Below are 17,083 nucleotides of genomic sequence, written 5' to 3'. Positions count from 1 at the left end.
CCCCAATAGGACAGTACTTGTTCCGCTCACAGGGTTCTAGTGTACCAGGGCTCTGGTCACTGTCACCCTAGGTCCGGCGCATTCATCGTCACTATCGCTGTCACCGTCCCCCGTTGCTGCAGGGTACACCTTCTGCAGATCTTCCCTCGTCGCGGCTTGGCTCTGATCGCGTTGCCTGCTGTCGGGTTCGAGCGATATGACTCGGGATCTTCGTCGGTCTCCGAGACGACGCTCACCCGTGAGTCGTCGCTGGCCTTCGGACTTCTCCGCAGGCCCCTCCTGCAGATCCGCCCTGTCTGTTTCTTGGGGTTTTCTCCCCTCGCCTTTCTCCACTACTTGTTCTCCAGGTGGTTCACGGTCTTCTGCCGAAGACGTGTCCGCGCCCTTGACAAACCGATGGCAGGTTCGCCCCTTCGCGGCTATCACCAACTCCTTGGTGTGCTGCAGGCTAGCCTTCACGGTCCTGTCAAGGCGCTTCACCTTTTCTTTGACCTTCGGGTCCCGCGTATCAATCGCGATATCCGGTTGCTTCCAGGGAGGTACCAGTGGGTCTCGGGGCGTCACTTTCCGCATCCCTCGAAGTCTTTCTAATTTTTCGTCCCTCTTGGGCTCTGTTGGCGGTTCTTCCGCCTGTGCCGCGTCTTGGTCGACCACCTCTTCCGGTGGCGGATCTTCATCGTCCTCTTCCTCGACGCGCACATCGTGCTGTCTTGGCAAGACCTTCTTGACATGGCTCCTAATGTCGTCCAGATGAACCAGTCGGTCTACGCCGCATCGCTTGATCTCGTAGGTATCCGGTCCTGCAATCCGGATAACCTTATACGGCCCTATAAGGGTCGGTGTGAAGTTGCCTCCCGCGAAGTTTCTGACGAGTACCTCGTCTCCGACTTGGTACCGTCTGGGAGGTTCCTTTTCCTTATCTGGGAATAGCTTCCTCTGGTAGACTTCCTGCCTACGCTTCGCCCTTTCGAGTCTCTCGGCTCTGGCCGCGAGTTGCTCTGGTAGGGGTCCTCGTCGACTAGGTATACTCCAGTCTCCTGGTCTAGGAGGAGTATAGCCTAGAAGTATATTCGCCGGTGTTTTCTCCGATAATCTTCTGTAGAGAATTCCATCTTCTACATTGCATGGTTCCCTCAATTGCTTCTTCAGCATTTGTCATGGGTTCTCGTGTGTTTGGTTCGGTCCTTTTCCATACCGATCCCATTCCATTTCCTGTTTTTCCAGGTGGTTCTCCTGGAGTCCAGGCTACCTCTTCGGGTGGTAAGCCTTTTCTCCTCTTTGTGTTCTTCGGCACGACTACACGTTGTGCCGGGTCTTCAATACCTTCTAGATGGGGCCTCTTATGCCTGCTTGGCAGTCGATCCACCCATCCGCTTCTTGGTATCTCTTCTGCCAATTTCTCTGGCAATTGTTCTAGGGTTACCTCAGGAAGTAGGTACTCCTCTGATAGTAGGCGTCCTACATCTTCGGTGATGACATGTCCTAGATATTCAGGTCTCCATGTCGTTTGGTTATGCTGTCCCACTGCTTCGGGTATCCGTTCACTGGCACCCCAGTGGACAGTCCGCTTCGGCTTCCGGCTGGTATCTCTTGCTTCCAAAGCAGTACCGCCTTCGGCCTCGTGCGTTGCCGGCCAAGAGCACCCTGGCAGACAGTCCTCGTTCCAGACGAGACTCCCACCGTGAGCGTCCGGCCCCGCAGTTCGACGCAGAAGCCTTGGCGAACCCCCACTGTGCGCCAGTGCCTTGGGCTGCTTCAACTCCCTCGCTGCGTCGTTCCGCTGCAACCAAATATCTCCAATATGGTTCACCGCGCCTTCACTATACAGGATCGGCTTCATTAGAAGGTTCGAGCCGGCTTCAGTGCGCGTTCGTCTAAAGGATTCACTTTTCAGTGAACCAGCCAAAAGGGTCTCCTGTAGGTCATTCCTTGGTCTCTGATTGGCTTCCGGGTTCACGGCGGGGCAGGGACCTCTCTGGGTATACTCGGCCTCCCCTTTCGCCTCTGAACAGGGGTCGCTTTCACGTTGCACGTTCCTGGGCGCACCCGCTGTCCCACTGGTTGCTTCCGCAGATCCGGCGAGGCAGTGACCCCCCTGGGTATGCCTGGCCTCTGCTTCCGCCTGTCTAGGGGCTTCCGTAGCCTGGGCGAGGCAGGGACCTCTCTGGGTATGCCTGGCCGCTACTTCCGCCTGGTGGCCTAGAGTACTACCGAGCAGTCTAGTACCACCTCGCTGCTGTGCCTCTTCACTGTCAGCCGGGCAGGGACCTCTCAGGGTTTGCGCGACTGCTGGTTCGGCTTCTGTACCACTCTGGGTACTCCTTCGAGTCTGCTGAGGGCTGCCTTCTTGCAGGGTCCCTCTAACAGCTCCTACCTCCTTGTCGACCTGACCTGGGTCCTCTTGACTACTACCAGTCACACACCCAGCATATGTACCCCTCATGGATACGCCGAGCGTGCCTGTAACGCACGTCAACTCTCGCTTCTTCAGCTCCTGTAGCTTCGGTTTGGTAAACCTCATTGTCGCTGCATCTATCTTCGGCAATTTTCGATGCAGGTCTCCGATTACGTTGCTACCGCCTTTCAGGATCGGCTTCATTAGGTAACGGTTTCCAGCTTCCGTGCGCGTTCGCCGCAAAGGTCCACTTCCTTGTGAACCAGCCAAGAGTCCCTCCCCTTGGCTACAACTACCAGTCACACCCCCGGCTTTCGTACCCCTCCTGGATACACCGGTTGTGCCTGTAACGCACTTCGGCTGCCGCTCCTTCGGCTCCTTCGGGTTTGGCTCAGCAATCGCTGCATCTGTCCTTGCCTGGTGTCGGCGCTGCTTCGCAGTCGTGTCGCTACTACCTTCCGAGATCGGTTTCATCGAGAACTTCAGGGTAGCTTCCGCATGCTTTCGCCGATATCCACTGCCCAGTGGATCTGTCAAAATGAACTCCTCTAGGTCTGTCATTGGTCTGCTGTTGGCTTCTAGGGTCTTGGCGGAGCAGGGACCTCTCAGGGTTTGCTCGGCTTCACCTTCCGCCTCTCTGTCGGCTTCCACAGTCTGGGCGAGGCAGGGACCTCCCTGGGTTTGCCTGGCCACTGCTTTCACCTCTCCGTTGGCTTTCACAGCTCGGGCGAGGCAGGGACCTTCCTTGGTTTGCCTGGCCGCTGCTTCCGCCTGGTTGTCGGCTGCGGCTTCTCCGGGAAAGCAGGGACCACCTTTGGTTTGCTTAACCTCTGCCTGTGCCTGGTTGCGGGCGTCCGTAGTTTCGGCGAGGCAGGGACCTCCCTGGGTTTGCCTGGCCACTACTTCTGCCTGCTGCTGCTGTGCGTCCCCCTCGCTGGCCGGGCAGGGACCCCTCAGGGTTTGCGCGCACCTGGGTTCGGCTTTGCATCTCGTTGGCCGAGGGTTTCCGTCACACAGGATTCCCCCGACGTCTGCTGCTCGCTGAATGACCAGACCTGAGTCCACTCGACTTCGGCTACCAGTCACGCTTCCAGTTCCAGTACCCATCCTAGGTACACTGAAAACGCCTGTGGCACACATCAGCTCCCGTTCTCTCAACTCTCTTTGGTTTCGCTCCACAATCGCTCTGTCATGTTTGCGGGTTGGGAGCACAGCTGTAAAGCTGTTCTTCCTTTCTGGAAGGGCTCCTTTCCTGCTTTGAGGTATGCCTCCTTCACAGGGCTTCAGCCTGTCCAAGACAACAAGTTGCCTTTTCGAGAACATACCTCGTAACATCTTACTCGCCTCTCCGACACGACGAATAATTTTTTCCAGCCTCTGTCTTCGTGCTGCTTTCGCGTCTTCTTTCAATGCTGCTTCAGGCACCACTGTGCCGCTTTCTTGTGGTCCGGGTACCTCCCTTTCCGCTCGTTGATCCGTCCTCATGCCGATGGGTTCCTGCGTGGCAGGCACAGGTTTCTCCAGCCTGTCCTGTTCTTCCACAACCTCAACTCGACTTACTGGTCCACCAGACTTGAGTCCACTTGGCTCAGTCTGGCTTTCCCTGACGGTATGGCCTACTAACCTTTCGGACCTAAGTCCTGTTGGGTTTTCAAAATTTTGGCCACCTGATCCACCAGAACTAAGTCCCTTGGCTTTGTTCTGGGTTTCCCTATTTTCACGTTTAACGCCCGTCGGCGATCCAGGCTTGAGCTTGCCAGCTCCTACCTGGTCCAATACTACGTTCCTGCGTTTAACGCCCGCCGGCGGTTCCAGCTTGAGCTCTCCAGCCCCCAGCTGCTTTCCGACTATCTTTCCACGTTTAACGCCCGCCGGCGGTCCAGGTACAAATCTCCCCGATTTGTCCTGCCTTCCCTCGTTGGGTGGTCCTTCCACCATCGTTGGAGCACATCCCTCAGGACGTGCTCGCTCCTTGACAGACAGTGTATTCACTGCCTGCCCTTCGCCTTGGAGCCGCCCTCGGGAGCCCCCTTGCAGCCCCCGCTGGCGTTTCCCGACGGCTTCTGCTGTTCCTTATTGCTGTCGCGCGGTCGAGTCGCCTCGACCACCCGCGCGACCGCGTTCCCATCAGGCTTTGTCTTCGCCTGGTATCGCTTTCCATCACTATTGGCAGTCGTCTGCCGTTGCTTCGGGCAGTCTCGGGCCCAGTGAGGTCCTTTGCAGACCAGACACCCTGATGAGGGTGCTGGCCTGCCCTCGCCTGGTCTGTTGCCACCTACGTTCCTGTTTTCCGGGCTCTTACTAGCCCCGATCGGCTCCTGCCGCTGACGAGGTTGTTGAGACGAGTCCTCTCTTCGGCCTCCTTTGTCCCATCCTCTATTTCTTCCATCGATGCCACGACGAGGCCCTCTGTCCTCGTTGTGGTTTAGTTTAGGCGGGTCCATTCTTTGACCCCCTTTGTCGTGGCTTCCCGCGTTGCTACGACGAGGCTCTCTGTCCTCGTAGTAGTTTCGACGATTTGTGCCACTGCTATTTTCCTTGACACTGCCTCTTAGCAGTGACTCCACAGCCACTGCCTTCTGGGTCAGTTCTTCAATGGTGGTGAATGTGTGCAGTTGAAGGTGAACCTTCACCTCTGCACACATCCTGTTCATGATTAGTTGAACGATCCTTCGTTCTTCCATCTCCGGGTATAGCCTCCTGGCTAGACCCAGTTTATTCAATATGAAAGACGTTATGGATTCGCCCTTTTTCTGGTCCACTCCGTACAAGCTGCTTTCTAATGAACTCACCAAGAGTTCATTATCAAAACGCTCTTGTAGACGGTTTGTGAAAAATGCCCAATCCAGGGTCATATTCCTGTAGGGCGTGAACCATTGCGCTGCTGCGCCTTTCAGCCACTGTCCGGCTGTCGCTACCCACACTGAAGGGTGTAATTCCAAAAGCTGCTCTTCAGCTTTCTTACAAAAGTCAAAGGGGTCCTCATTCTCCAGTCCACTAAAGGTAGGAGAAGGCACCTTGACCTTTTTCGAAATTTGAGAATCGCTTTCCGAACCTCTCTGTGGCTCTATGCGACTCTCCAGAACCGTCACCAATCGGGTGAACAATTCTTCCATTTTATCGACCGGTTTATCAACTTCCTGTTGTCCGGTTGTTTGCAGCAATGGCACTCGTGCGTCAGCTCGTGGGGGTTGCATTCCCCATGCACCCTCTTCAGCTATCCCGCACCCTCTCCTTTGCCTAAATTCCGCCTGAACGGGATTTCGTACCTCATGTACATCATCAGTACCCGCCCAGTACTGGTCATTGAAAACGTTGATGTTAGGCGCCAGAGTGTTTTTGAACAATTCGGGATCGCACACAACCCGCTCTGCCATTGTCTCCCCCTCGTGAATTCGGGTTGGCCTTCTGGCCTTCCTGGGCACGTCCTCGTGCTCCAGCCCCACACTTTGGACGACATGTCCTCCGGTAACCCTTACATCGGGGTCGATTTGCATCGAGGGGGCGTGTCCTACGACTCCGCCCCCTCCGACCGCGCGTACCGTTCGCCGTAACGGCCGACTGGCCTCCCAGACCTGAGCCCCAGGGATTTTGGGACTCAGTTCCTGTCTGAGTACGACGGGAGGTTGGTTTGCTTCAGTTAGCTCTCTTGGAAGGTATAACTCCTTTTGGAGGTACTGACCCCGCCATGAAGCCACCCCCAAGCCTCTCTCGACTTCAGGGTGACCCCCTGGCATTCCACCACCCCCTAGCGCTTCCGCTAGGTCGTCAGTATCCAGCTGGTTCAAGATGCGAGGCGCTCCTGTGCGCAACGCACCCCTCTCCTCCCAGGGATCGCTAAATGCTCCGACCTGGGGGCATCGCGACGCCTGGCGTCGGACGACCTGTGCTTCGACGCTTTGTTCCATTTCCATGTGGCCAGCATCTCCAAAGCCTTCGTTGCTTTGAAAACGCTGTCCGTAGCATGAATCTCTTGTCGGGTTCGACAATGGCTCTACTTCCTGTGCACATGCTATTTCCACAGGATGGCTGTACACCCTGTGTATCTTCGGACTCCTGGTTACCACATAAGTGGGTAACTCTTCCGTCATGTGTCTTATTATCTCGCGTTCAGGCAGTATTGTCGGATTCGGAGGGAACGCTCCTTCCGGTTTTCGCCGTCGGCAAAAATCTCCGATTTCTGCCTTTTGTTCCGGTTGGGAACAAAATTGCGAATTTCGTAGTTTCGGAGCCGATCTCAGCATAGGGGATCGTGCTCGCATCGCTAGCATCGCGCGAAGCCCTAATTGGGGTTCGCTTTGCGGTCTAGCTGGTGCATCTCCTCGGAGATGGTGTCCAGTTTTCTGTAGCAACGTCTCCTGACGTTCTACTTCCGCATGTAAGAGATCAATCCTTCTCATCGCCGAGGTTTTATTTTCCCTAATGCGGTTTAATTCCAACATGCTATTTCGCGTTGTTTTATCGCGATTTGAGGACAGCTTTGTCCTTTGAGACTTGTCGAATTCTCGAATTATTCGGCTTGCCGAAAAACCACCAATGCCCACGGTTTGTCGCTCTGCGACCAAGGGAGAGGCACTAATGTCCTCGTTTATTGAAAAAGAACGGTGAGTAGAACCTAGCCTCAGACTGGCTGATCCTACCGGAGTTCTGGGAATACTGTTTCCTGTGAAACCAGATTCCAAAGGGGTTCCTTGTCGGCTCGTAGGAGTCGCACTCAGGCGGCTAAAAATGTCTGACAGGAAGTTAGTTTGACCGAAACTTGTGGTCTCGCGATTTGGCACTGGCGCATTCTCGGCAAGTTGCGCTCGCGCGTGTTTTGCCCTAGTCTGCATTTCGATTTCAAAAGTCCCTAATATGACTCTGACGAGGAAACAGTCAGAGGGTAGGATTCACGGAAATCTATGTTTTTAAGTTCACCCTTGGTTCGCGAAAGCTACTTTCCTAACCAAGGCCTACAGGGTGAACTGAGCTAGTGATGTAGGAACAAGGAGCCTATCGGTTGAACAGCACCCTAGGATGAGGGCCGCTCGCAGGATTAGGTGGAAAGGTATCGAAGTCCTGGAAAGGTCCCAACGGTTAAGTTGAGTCGTTCGCCCGAAGGACGTAACTAATGATGTCTTGACCCTCTCGAGTTTAATCTCTAAACACCTCGATCTTTAACACCGCAAGGTGATCGGGTGGGTGAGACCGAGCAACTTTAGTAGGGACCTGCTCTTCCTTTGCAGGATTTGGGCTGCTTTCCTTCGGCGGGGTGCCAAAAGGAACCTGGACAAGCGTAAAATATGGTTATGTGCAATAATAATATATTCGACCAGTAGTCTGCTCCAGTATCCGTTTTAACAGCTCCCAAAATATCCACGGTCCTGGAATTCCTCTAATAAATATCCAGCCACTAATATATCCTGATTTGGTTTCAAGGGATCCTGAGGATTCCAAATTCCAGTAAAAATTCCTCCAAATTGGCTATATAGTGTTAACCGCAGCTTCCTGAAGACTCCAATGATGTGTTTTGTCTCTATTTAGTTCTGAAAAGAACCAGAGACTCGAATTCATTCAAAAAAATCCTGACCGCAACTTGAAACTTTTAAAATATCTTCGAATATTTTAAATCGTTGTTACTTGTTCACTACTTTGACTTCGACTAACTATCGTGACTCGGAACTCCGCATATTTATCCTAAATAAACGGGCTCTCTTCCGCGCCACTTTCAGCCAACCAGAGATCGCCAAAAGCCGTGCGATCCTGACTGACCTACTTTCAATAGTTCCACTACGAAAAAAACTCATTTCGTATGGATTTGCCAGCGTTTACGACCTGTTTTTATGCAGGCGCTGGGCTTTGAAGTAGGAATACCGCTCTGCTAATTTCCATTGACGTCTATATGCCGCTGTTTCTGTCTCATTCTTTTCATGTTTCGTTTCGCTTCCTCAATTTGCGTTGTACGATAAATGAAATCTAACAGTCTTCGGCCTCACTCGGAAATCTTCGGAAAATCACGAAAAACCTAAATTTTCGTTTTCCTTGATTTCATATAGATCTCAGCATCCTAAGACAAAAAGTCTTATGCCGCGTCTCGATATTCCTATTCCTTCTTGCAAAAATATGCGTTTGAAAAATCTCGCATTTTTCAAACTCAAATGCTAATAAAAATTGACCCACGAGCACTGGAAACGTGATCGAGGTGTCAAACGATAGCTGCTAAGAATCTCTATCGATGCTTCTTTGAAGAAAGCACGATTTCCCTGTCTAGCTAACTGAAAAAGCCATTTTCCGTAAAATCAGCTTTTTCCCTATTTAAAAATTAGCGAAGGCTAGTAATCTTGCAAAAGATTTTTCTATCGCTTAGGAAACGACATTTCATATCTTGATTTTCGAAACTAAGCTGAAATATCTTGGGAAAACCAATGTTTTTCCGCGTTTTCGTGTTGTTCATTCTGAGTGGGCGGTCCTTATACTGGAGCTCGTGAAATTTCAAACTAGTTTTGTTTCACGACACTGATTCAACGATGGATGGCACATTAGACGTTTCTGGTGAACCAGACAACGGATCATTTTGAAAATTTAATGGAGGGCATATTCAGACATTCTCTAGCCAACTAAAATATTTTCGACAATGCGTTGTTGCCGCTTCTATTAGAAAGCAGTAGCAACTTTGATTTTTCAAATGGAACACTCTGTATATAATATTATTTTTGGAATCTCCAACAATTGCCCGACAACTTTTCTTGATATTTCCCTATACCTATCTGTTACCATTTTCGAAATAAAAATTAATTTCAATTTTTTTCTTCGAAAATCATGACTTCTAAAAATGCCGATATCTTTTAGTTAAGAAGTACTATGATATCGAAATTTGGTTTGAAGTTAGGTGATACTTGGACACTTCCCACACGTTAGCCTAATCTCCGTTACTTCAATACAGGGTGGTAAAAAATACAATTTTTTCGTTTGCTTGAAAAAGTTGCTGAAATTTGATTATTTTAAATGGAACTCCCTGTATATTATTGAAAATTCGGAAAGCTGCTGAAATTTGCTTTCTTTCTATGTATATCATACCTATACCTAACTAGTCAAGTTTCGGACTTATGAACATGAAACTTGCCTCGACCCGTAACTTTCGAAGACAACCAGATTAATGTCTTAGCATATTTTCACGCATTTCCCGAGTCATCGATAAGAAGTGCTGAAGAAGATTTGGGTATAAAATATTCATCGGTTCAAAGAATCTTGCGAAGACATAAAATGCATGATTATAAATTCACCAAAATTCAAGCAATGAAGCCTCAAGATCCTCAACAGAGAGTAGAATTCTGTGAAATGTTGACACGCATTCAAGAAGATCCACTTTTTTTAAATAAAATTATTTGGACTGATGAATCGAAATTTTCGAGAGAAGGGATTTTCAATAGAAACAATCGTCATTATTGGTCCAGTGAAAATCCTCACGTCACAAAAGAAGCCGGATTTCAAGAAAAATTTAGTTTTAATGTCTTCTGCATGTTGATGGACAACAAATTGAGGTACGTGATATACGAGGAGTCATTAACATCCAGAAGCTACCTGAATATTTTGGAGAATACTGTAGACAGTTTCGTGGATAATCTGCCACTCGAAGATTATCGAAACTGTTGGTACCAACTAGACGGAGCTCCTGCACATTGCACAAGAGAAGTGAGCGCAGAACTGGATGATCGGTGGATGAGGCGCTTGGGACCATGGAATTGGCCAGCGAGATCATCCGATCTTAATCCTATAGATTTTTATTTGTGAAGAATGTTTAAAGAAAAAGTTTACAAAATACCCGTGCGTTCGAGAGATGAATTGTTAGAAAGGATTGCCCAAACATTTGAAGATTTGGATCCCAATGAAATCAGATCTGCCACCACGAAAGCAGTCAACACCCGCATTTTAAAGTTCTTGGAAGTGAACGGCCAGCGATTCGAACATATTTTGAAATATTCCACATGATTGTTTTACTTTTTTATAATTATTCATATCAATATTTCCAATTTCAAGTTTCTTGGTGCTTTTTTAAAGTTTATCCAAACATATTGAAATTGTTCTGAATTCGTATAAATTTCTTGAGGTTCATTGGCGGAAGATTCGGATACATTTCATTGAACTTTCTACATGTTCTGCTGATAATTTTGTCACACTGTCCAAAAATAATAAACAAATTCATAAGAACTTCGTTTGAATAGTTTTGTTCCATCATTTTGAAGGTATTTGCAACTTCTGAAGTGACGAAAATGTCGATATTATTAGGAGAATGTCACAACGCTACTGTCAAATAGTAATCATGGCCTGCTTACCAAATACCGAATGGAAATACCATTCTGAAGGGACATTTTCACAAATAAATGTTCATAAGTCCGAAACTTGACTAGTTAGGTATAGGTATGATATACATAGAAAGAAAGCAAATTTCAGCAGCTTTCCGAATTTTCAATAATATACAGGGTGTTCCATTTAAAATAATCAAATTTCAGCAACTTTTTCAAGCAAACGAAAAAACTGTATTTTTTTATCACCCTGTATTGAAGTAACGGAGATTAGGCTGACGTATGGGGAGTGTCCAAGTATCATCTAACTCCAAACCAAATTTTGATATCATAGTACTTCTTAACTAAAAGATATCGGCATTTTTAGAAGTCATGATTTTCGAAGAAAAAAATTGAAATTAATTTTTATTTCGAAAACGGTAACAGATAGGTATAGGGAAATATCAAGAAAAGTTGTCGGGCAATTGTTGGAGATTCCAAAAATAATATTATATACAGAGTGTTCCATTTGAAAAATCAAAGTTGCTACTGCTTTCTAATAGAAGCAGTAGCAACTGTTTTTGTTAGAATAACATAGTTATTCTAACAAAAACAGTACTACCATATAATTTCAGATTAGATACATCAGGTTTCCTGCACATAAATATTTCAAAAGGGGTTTTGTCAAAATTATTTTGTTTTATTACCCTATTGCTTGAATAGGCGCGTGTTCTAACACATTCTGGCCAATATTTTTTATCTAGTTTTGCATCAGTTAATAAACACCTATTCATGAGGGTGCGGTTATATCTCTCAGCTACCCCGTTTAATTCATGAGTGTAACTAGGACTTGGTCTCAACCATATACCGTTTTTTTTAGCAAATTCACAAAACTTTTTATTTAGATATTCGGTGCCCCGATCACACCTAATTTCTTCATTTCGTTTTCCCGTTTGATTTTGAACTAATAATGAATATCTTTCAAAGCAATCAAAAACTTCTTTTGACCTTATACAGTATACTATAACTGATCTACTTAAATCATCAATGAAGGTTACAAAGTATTTTTCACCTCTATAACCTTCTTGATTTATGGGTCCGTTTACATCAGTATGCATAATTTCACAAAAATCTAGCTCTTCTTCTGTCACTATGAAATTTTAAATTTGCCATTTTTGAGGTTATACAAATTTCACATTTGATGTTTTCTTTCTCTGAGGAATTTGGTAACCCATCACATACTCGTGTCTTACACATGTTTGACAAGGAATCAAAATTGACATGACCTAATTTATTATGCCACTTTTCTTTTTCATTCAGAATAACAGAATTGTTAGAAATTAAATTAAATTCTACATTATCGCTCTAGCGATAACCATGTTCTGATTATTAATGATTTCTAAGTAATTTTCTTGGGCCCAAATTTCGTGATTATTATCTGTAATTTTCGACATGCTCAACAAATTTTTATTCATGTCAGGAGCAAAATAACAATTATTCATTACAGTTTTGATTTCACTGTTACCTACTTTAAAATTTACAAGAATGGTTCCTACGGCAAGAACTTTAATAATATATCAATCACCTACCTTAATATTTATATCTCTATCTAGCCCTTTAACTTCTGAAAAATACTTATCGGTATTTACAAAAAATATAAATTCAGTTTTAGCCATTTTACTCTCTGTCTTATTACTGTCAAGCACACACTCACTTAATACAGGAGTGACAGATGAGATGAAAAACTATTATTTAACACACCCCTTTTTTTTGATCATATCATGAATATAAAAATTTTTAATACACAACTGGTATAAATAAGTTTCTATAAATAAGTTTCTTAACAACTTTCTTAGTTTTTCAAATCTAACAATCTATTTAACAGAGCTGTTTCGCACCAAAGCGCCGATGGAAAGAATAATGAAAGACCCAGTTGTAGTTTCAATTTGAAGATTCTTGGTCGAACAGCAGTCATTATGCTATGGCAAATATTCGTACAGACTAACTTTAAATGATCCAAATTATGATGTATTTTTTCAAGAATGACTTGTACGATGTACCTAAATCAGAAATTGACCATATCAATGTCACCATAAAACGATGAAGACGCAAGAGTATATGCAAAAATTTCATATTAAAAGGCAATAGGTAGTATCTTGTAATTCGCTCAAGGTACACGACCAGATATTACTTATAATGTGGATAATCTCAACAAATTCAACAACCCTGGCAGAGCTCACTGTACTGCACTGAAAATACTGATGCGATACTCTAAGGGATTAATTAACGTGAGGTTGGAATTTTCGCGAAGTAGTTTCAGTAATCTATATAGATTGTGCCATTTCATGTTCGTCGAAGAGGCAAAAAACTCCGCCAACTTCGCCAACGGAGGCGAAGTACATAGTACTCTCCATAGCTACCCGAGAAGCTATTTGATTATGCCAAAAGAGTTTTGGTCGAACTACAAAGTAGCCATTCTTGAGACAATCAGCTGCAAATTTAGGACGAACTGAAAGGTATTATGAAGAAACAAAACATATAGGTGTTCTAATGGGGATATTAGAAAGAAGAACATCAATATGTTTCAGATTTACTTCTCTGTATGTTAGTTTTTATTCAGGTTGTAAGTAACTATTTGATGTTTTTTTCATCGAATCTCTGTAACCGCTGCACAAAGTGTTCAACTTTAATTGAGTCAGTTTTATCAGAAAGCAATTATCCTGCTCAATAGCAATTGTGAAAGTAGAGCTCAAAAAGCTATTTTTCATATGACTTCAGAGTTCAAACTATTCAAAATAAAAACATTGAATAATTTTGCTGTGCTGAGAATATTCCGTTGCTTTATTCGCAGTTCAACAAATTATAAAAGAGTAGTGGTACCTACATGTGGAACTTATCGTGAAGTTGATCTCTAATTTCATTTTTTCTGTCAGTATTCAGGTATCTGGAATCATTTTCGGTTGTATTTTTTTCTATTAGTCGTTAGTTGCCCTTCGGTGTTTAGTATTTTTCCTCAGGTTATTTATTTTCTACAAGTAATGGTTACCTACACGAAACTTCATAATAGATAATTTGAAAATTTTTGCAGGTCCTATCTCTTCCTCGGAAGGGAAAAAGACGACTCGCCTGGAGGTATTGTGACCGGGAGTCTTGCGGTTACCCAGAGGTCGATCGTCATTGAATGGAAGGACGAATGGGACCAACGAATGCGTAGATTTCGTAGAAGAGCCCGGAAATGCAAGTAGGCTCTTCTAAATGTGAATATGCAACATGAGTCTTGATTTCGTTTTGAACTTCGAAATAACGTTGATAGTTTGTGCAGTATTAGTTCGATATTCATTATCAATTCGAGATTTTTTTAGAATGCAGGACTTCTCTGTATAGATGGCAGGATAACTGTGATTTACTAGTTTCGTTTCAGTATTTTGAATGTTGTTTGGTTGGTGTATATCGTTATGTAAATACTATTTATGCTCTATTTACTATATAATGAAAATTAGAGATTTTTTCAAAGGTCGACAGTGTCTATTGTTCTGGAATTAGGTAAATGCGATAAGATATTTATACAGAAATAATTGCAAATTGTAGATCAAATTTCGGTATGACTGAAAGCTGCTTCTATCGAAACTTATCATTCCTCAACATTTCTCTAGAGATTACATTTCTGCATAGACTGGTGTATAGTTTAATCCATTGTTATTCACAGTTTTGCAACAAACCCGTTATTTACTCAAAATGATATGTTTTATTCATGAATAATCTAAATTTGCTACTTTTTATCATTACAATATGTAAATTGTTTGATATAACGAGTGCGATTTCTACACTTTTATTAATAAACCGCAACTGTCATCCAAAGTCAAATTAATTACTCAAATAGAAAAAATTGTTTTTTTTCTGCAAAAATATACCTATAAGTATATAAAATCGAGAACGGTTAATGCAGTCAAGCTGCTGAAAAATAATTCCATGAAAATCAAATAATTAATAGATAACTACTATTCTGATTATTCCCATATTGATTTCAATTTAAGAGCCACCGGTAGACAGCTGTTTCAGCTTATTGGGTATCGTCAGTACCGGGCAGGCGGTCCTCGATTGAAGACAAAATGTGAAAAACCAAGAAAAGTACTTAATAAAAATAACTGCGTAAACGCAAGCGAGACATAAGTGGAACCACCTTGCGTTTACGTAGTTATTTTTATTGAGTACTTTTCTTGGTCTCTCATATTTTGTCTTCAATCGAGGACCGCCTGCCCGGTACTGACGATGCCCAATAGGCTGAAACAGCTGTATACCGGTGGCTCTTAAGTTGAAATCAATATGGGAATGATATATATATATATATATATATATATATCATTCCCATATTGATATATATATATATATATATATATATATATATATATATATATATATGGAAAGGGTAGTCGTGGCTGACTAGTAAGGAATGGAACTAGTAAATATTGGGACTTTGCAACAAATTAAAGAGTACTCTTTAAAGTTTGTCCTAGCTTTCGGAAATTTAATGAATTGTTTCCATCATCAGGGATGCTACAAAATGGTGCGTGTAAGTAAGTTGAGGATGTTTCATACGATGGTTATGTAAAATATTGGGCACATAGTGTCGGATGAGCATTGATACAATACATTTACAGCAAGTTATGAGTGCTCGTCCAATAACTTCTTTTCATCGATAAAACCATGTCAGTCAATACCCATCATTCATGTTGATTTATCCTGACCCGGATGTCATTCAGGTTGCTATAGCTACAGCCGTGACGAAGTTGGGAGTTGGTCCTTGTAAACACAAGATCTTCCGACGATGACACGAAACCGCAGTTGGCCCCTGATGGCGAATCCGCTTGTTTGATTTCGACTTTTTTTCACAACCAAGTGTTGCCTATCCTATACACTTGGCTGTACCGTACTGACGAAGGCTAAATAGCCAGAAACACGTGTCTGCCAATTTTGATAGAACATTGATTCACTGAGGATACACTACAAAAACATACGTTTGTCTATTTTTCACGATATTTCCTTATTGTTGACTAGTTTCGACTAATACACCATTTTCAAAACTAGTTAGTTTTGAAAATGGTGTAATAGTGTAATAATATATAATGGTAAACTAGTTAGTTTTGAAAATGGTGTAATAGCCGAAACTAGTCAACAATTAAGAAATTTCGTGGAAAATACACAAAAGTGTGTTTTTGTAGTGTATTCTCAGTGAACATGAATCTCCACAAAAAAAAAACAAGTCGTCAATCAAAAAAGGAAAATTGATTCAATTTACACAGAATTACATAAACTTCGATTCAAAGTTTTTCGAAATTGAATAACAGTTTTCGTAACCATATTACACTGGATGTTGAATTTCGCTTGGCAAAATATTTTTCCAGTTCAGATTCCTTCCTCAGGAGAGTAGTCATGTTTGATCGAAATTGATTGAGCATGATTGTTAAGTAGCTATTAACATTTTGGTTTGAGACAAAGATCAATTTTTATTCCTATTTTCAAGTTCACTCCGGGAAAATACTGATATTCCTTGTCTTTACCTAATTATAATTTTTTTCCTTATTTCGGTTTTTTTATTATAAATAATTTTGTAACACAACGATGAGTAATATATCAGGTTTTTATAATAACATTATGAAGAAATAGAAACAATAGTTTGTGACAGCCTGAAATTAGCTGCGTGCTTATGGTGAGCAATCATATTAATATTTCTCATATGGATATTGAAAGAATTTCAAAAATGTAGACGAATTTTTTGCATATATAAATTCAATCAATAATAATGATATGGGCATCAAAATTTTATCAGAAACTTGGTTAATTGAAGAAATCCAAATGTACTCCATTTCAACATAATGTACAATGAATCCAGTTGTAATCGAAATAACGGTTTGATTTAAATATTGTAGAAGATATTCAGTTACTTGAGTAAAATAAAACAGTTGAGTGGAATTATTATACTCAAATTAAGTTTTGTACTAAATAAAAACTTTTTTGATAACTGCCTCCTATCGCCCGCCTACATCCAATATGAAAATGTACATATCAGAAATTGAAACCTATCTCTCAACTTTTACAGGGCCCGAATTGATAGTACGAGTATTTACGGGAGATATGAATAGCATTTAAGGAAACAGTACTGATGCATTAGTTAACAAATATTTATATATATATATATATATATATATATATATATATATATATATATATATATATCCACTCGATAACATCTCTCTTTGTGTATATATATATATATATATACCATGAAAATCAAAAGATAAATAGATAAGCAGTTTCTGATCATTCCCATATTGATTTCAATTTGAGAGCTACCGGTAGATAGCTGTTTCAGCCTATTGTGCATCGTCAGTACCAGACAGGAGGGTTACGCAATAATATATATATATAT

General features: G+C 43.3%; 1 protein-coding gene across 1 annotated transcript in view; it reads left to right on the top strand.

Annotated features, from left to right (window-relative positions):
• The window catches only part of NetA (Netrin-A), a 554,869-nt gene extending 540,697 nt beyond the window's left edge, over nucleotides 1-14,172 (top strand). Inside the window, exon 7 of the mRNA XM_074170725.1 lies at nucleotides 13,745-14,172. Coding sequence (XP_074026826.1) covers nucleotides 13,745-13,901 — 157 coding nt within the window. The 3' untranslated portion in view covers nucleotides 13,902-14,172. The remainder of the gene's footprint in view (nucleotides 1-13,744) is intronic.
• Nucleotides 14,173-17,083: the final 2,911 nt, after the last annotated feature.

Source organism: Leptinotarsa decemlineata, unplaced genomic scaffold, assembly GCF_025532065.1.
Source record: "Leptinotarsa decemlineata unplaced genomic scaffold, Ldec_3_MD MMD2_P_RNA_scaffold_11, whole genome shotgun sequence".
Classification (NCBI taxonomy): domain Eukaryota; kingdom Metazoa; phylum Arthropoda; class Insecta; order Coleoptera; family Chrysomelidae; genus Leptinotarsa; species Leptinotarsa decemlineata.
Note: the sequence above shows the minus strand (reverse complement) of the source record. Positions and strands in the feature narration are given on the sequence as shown.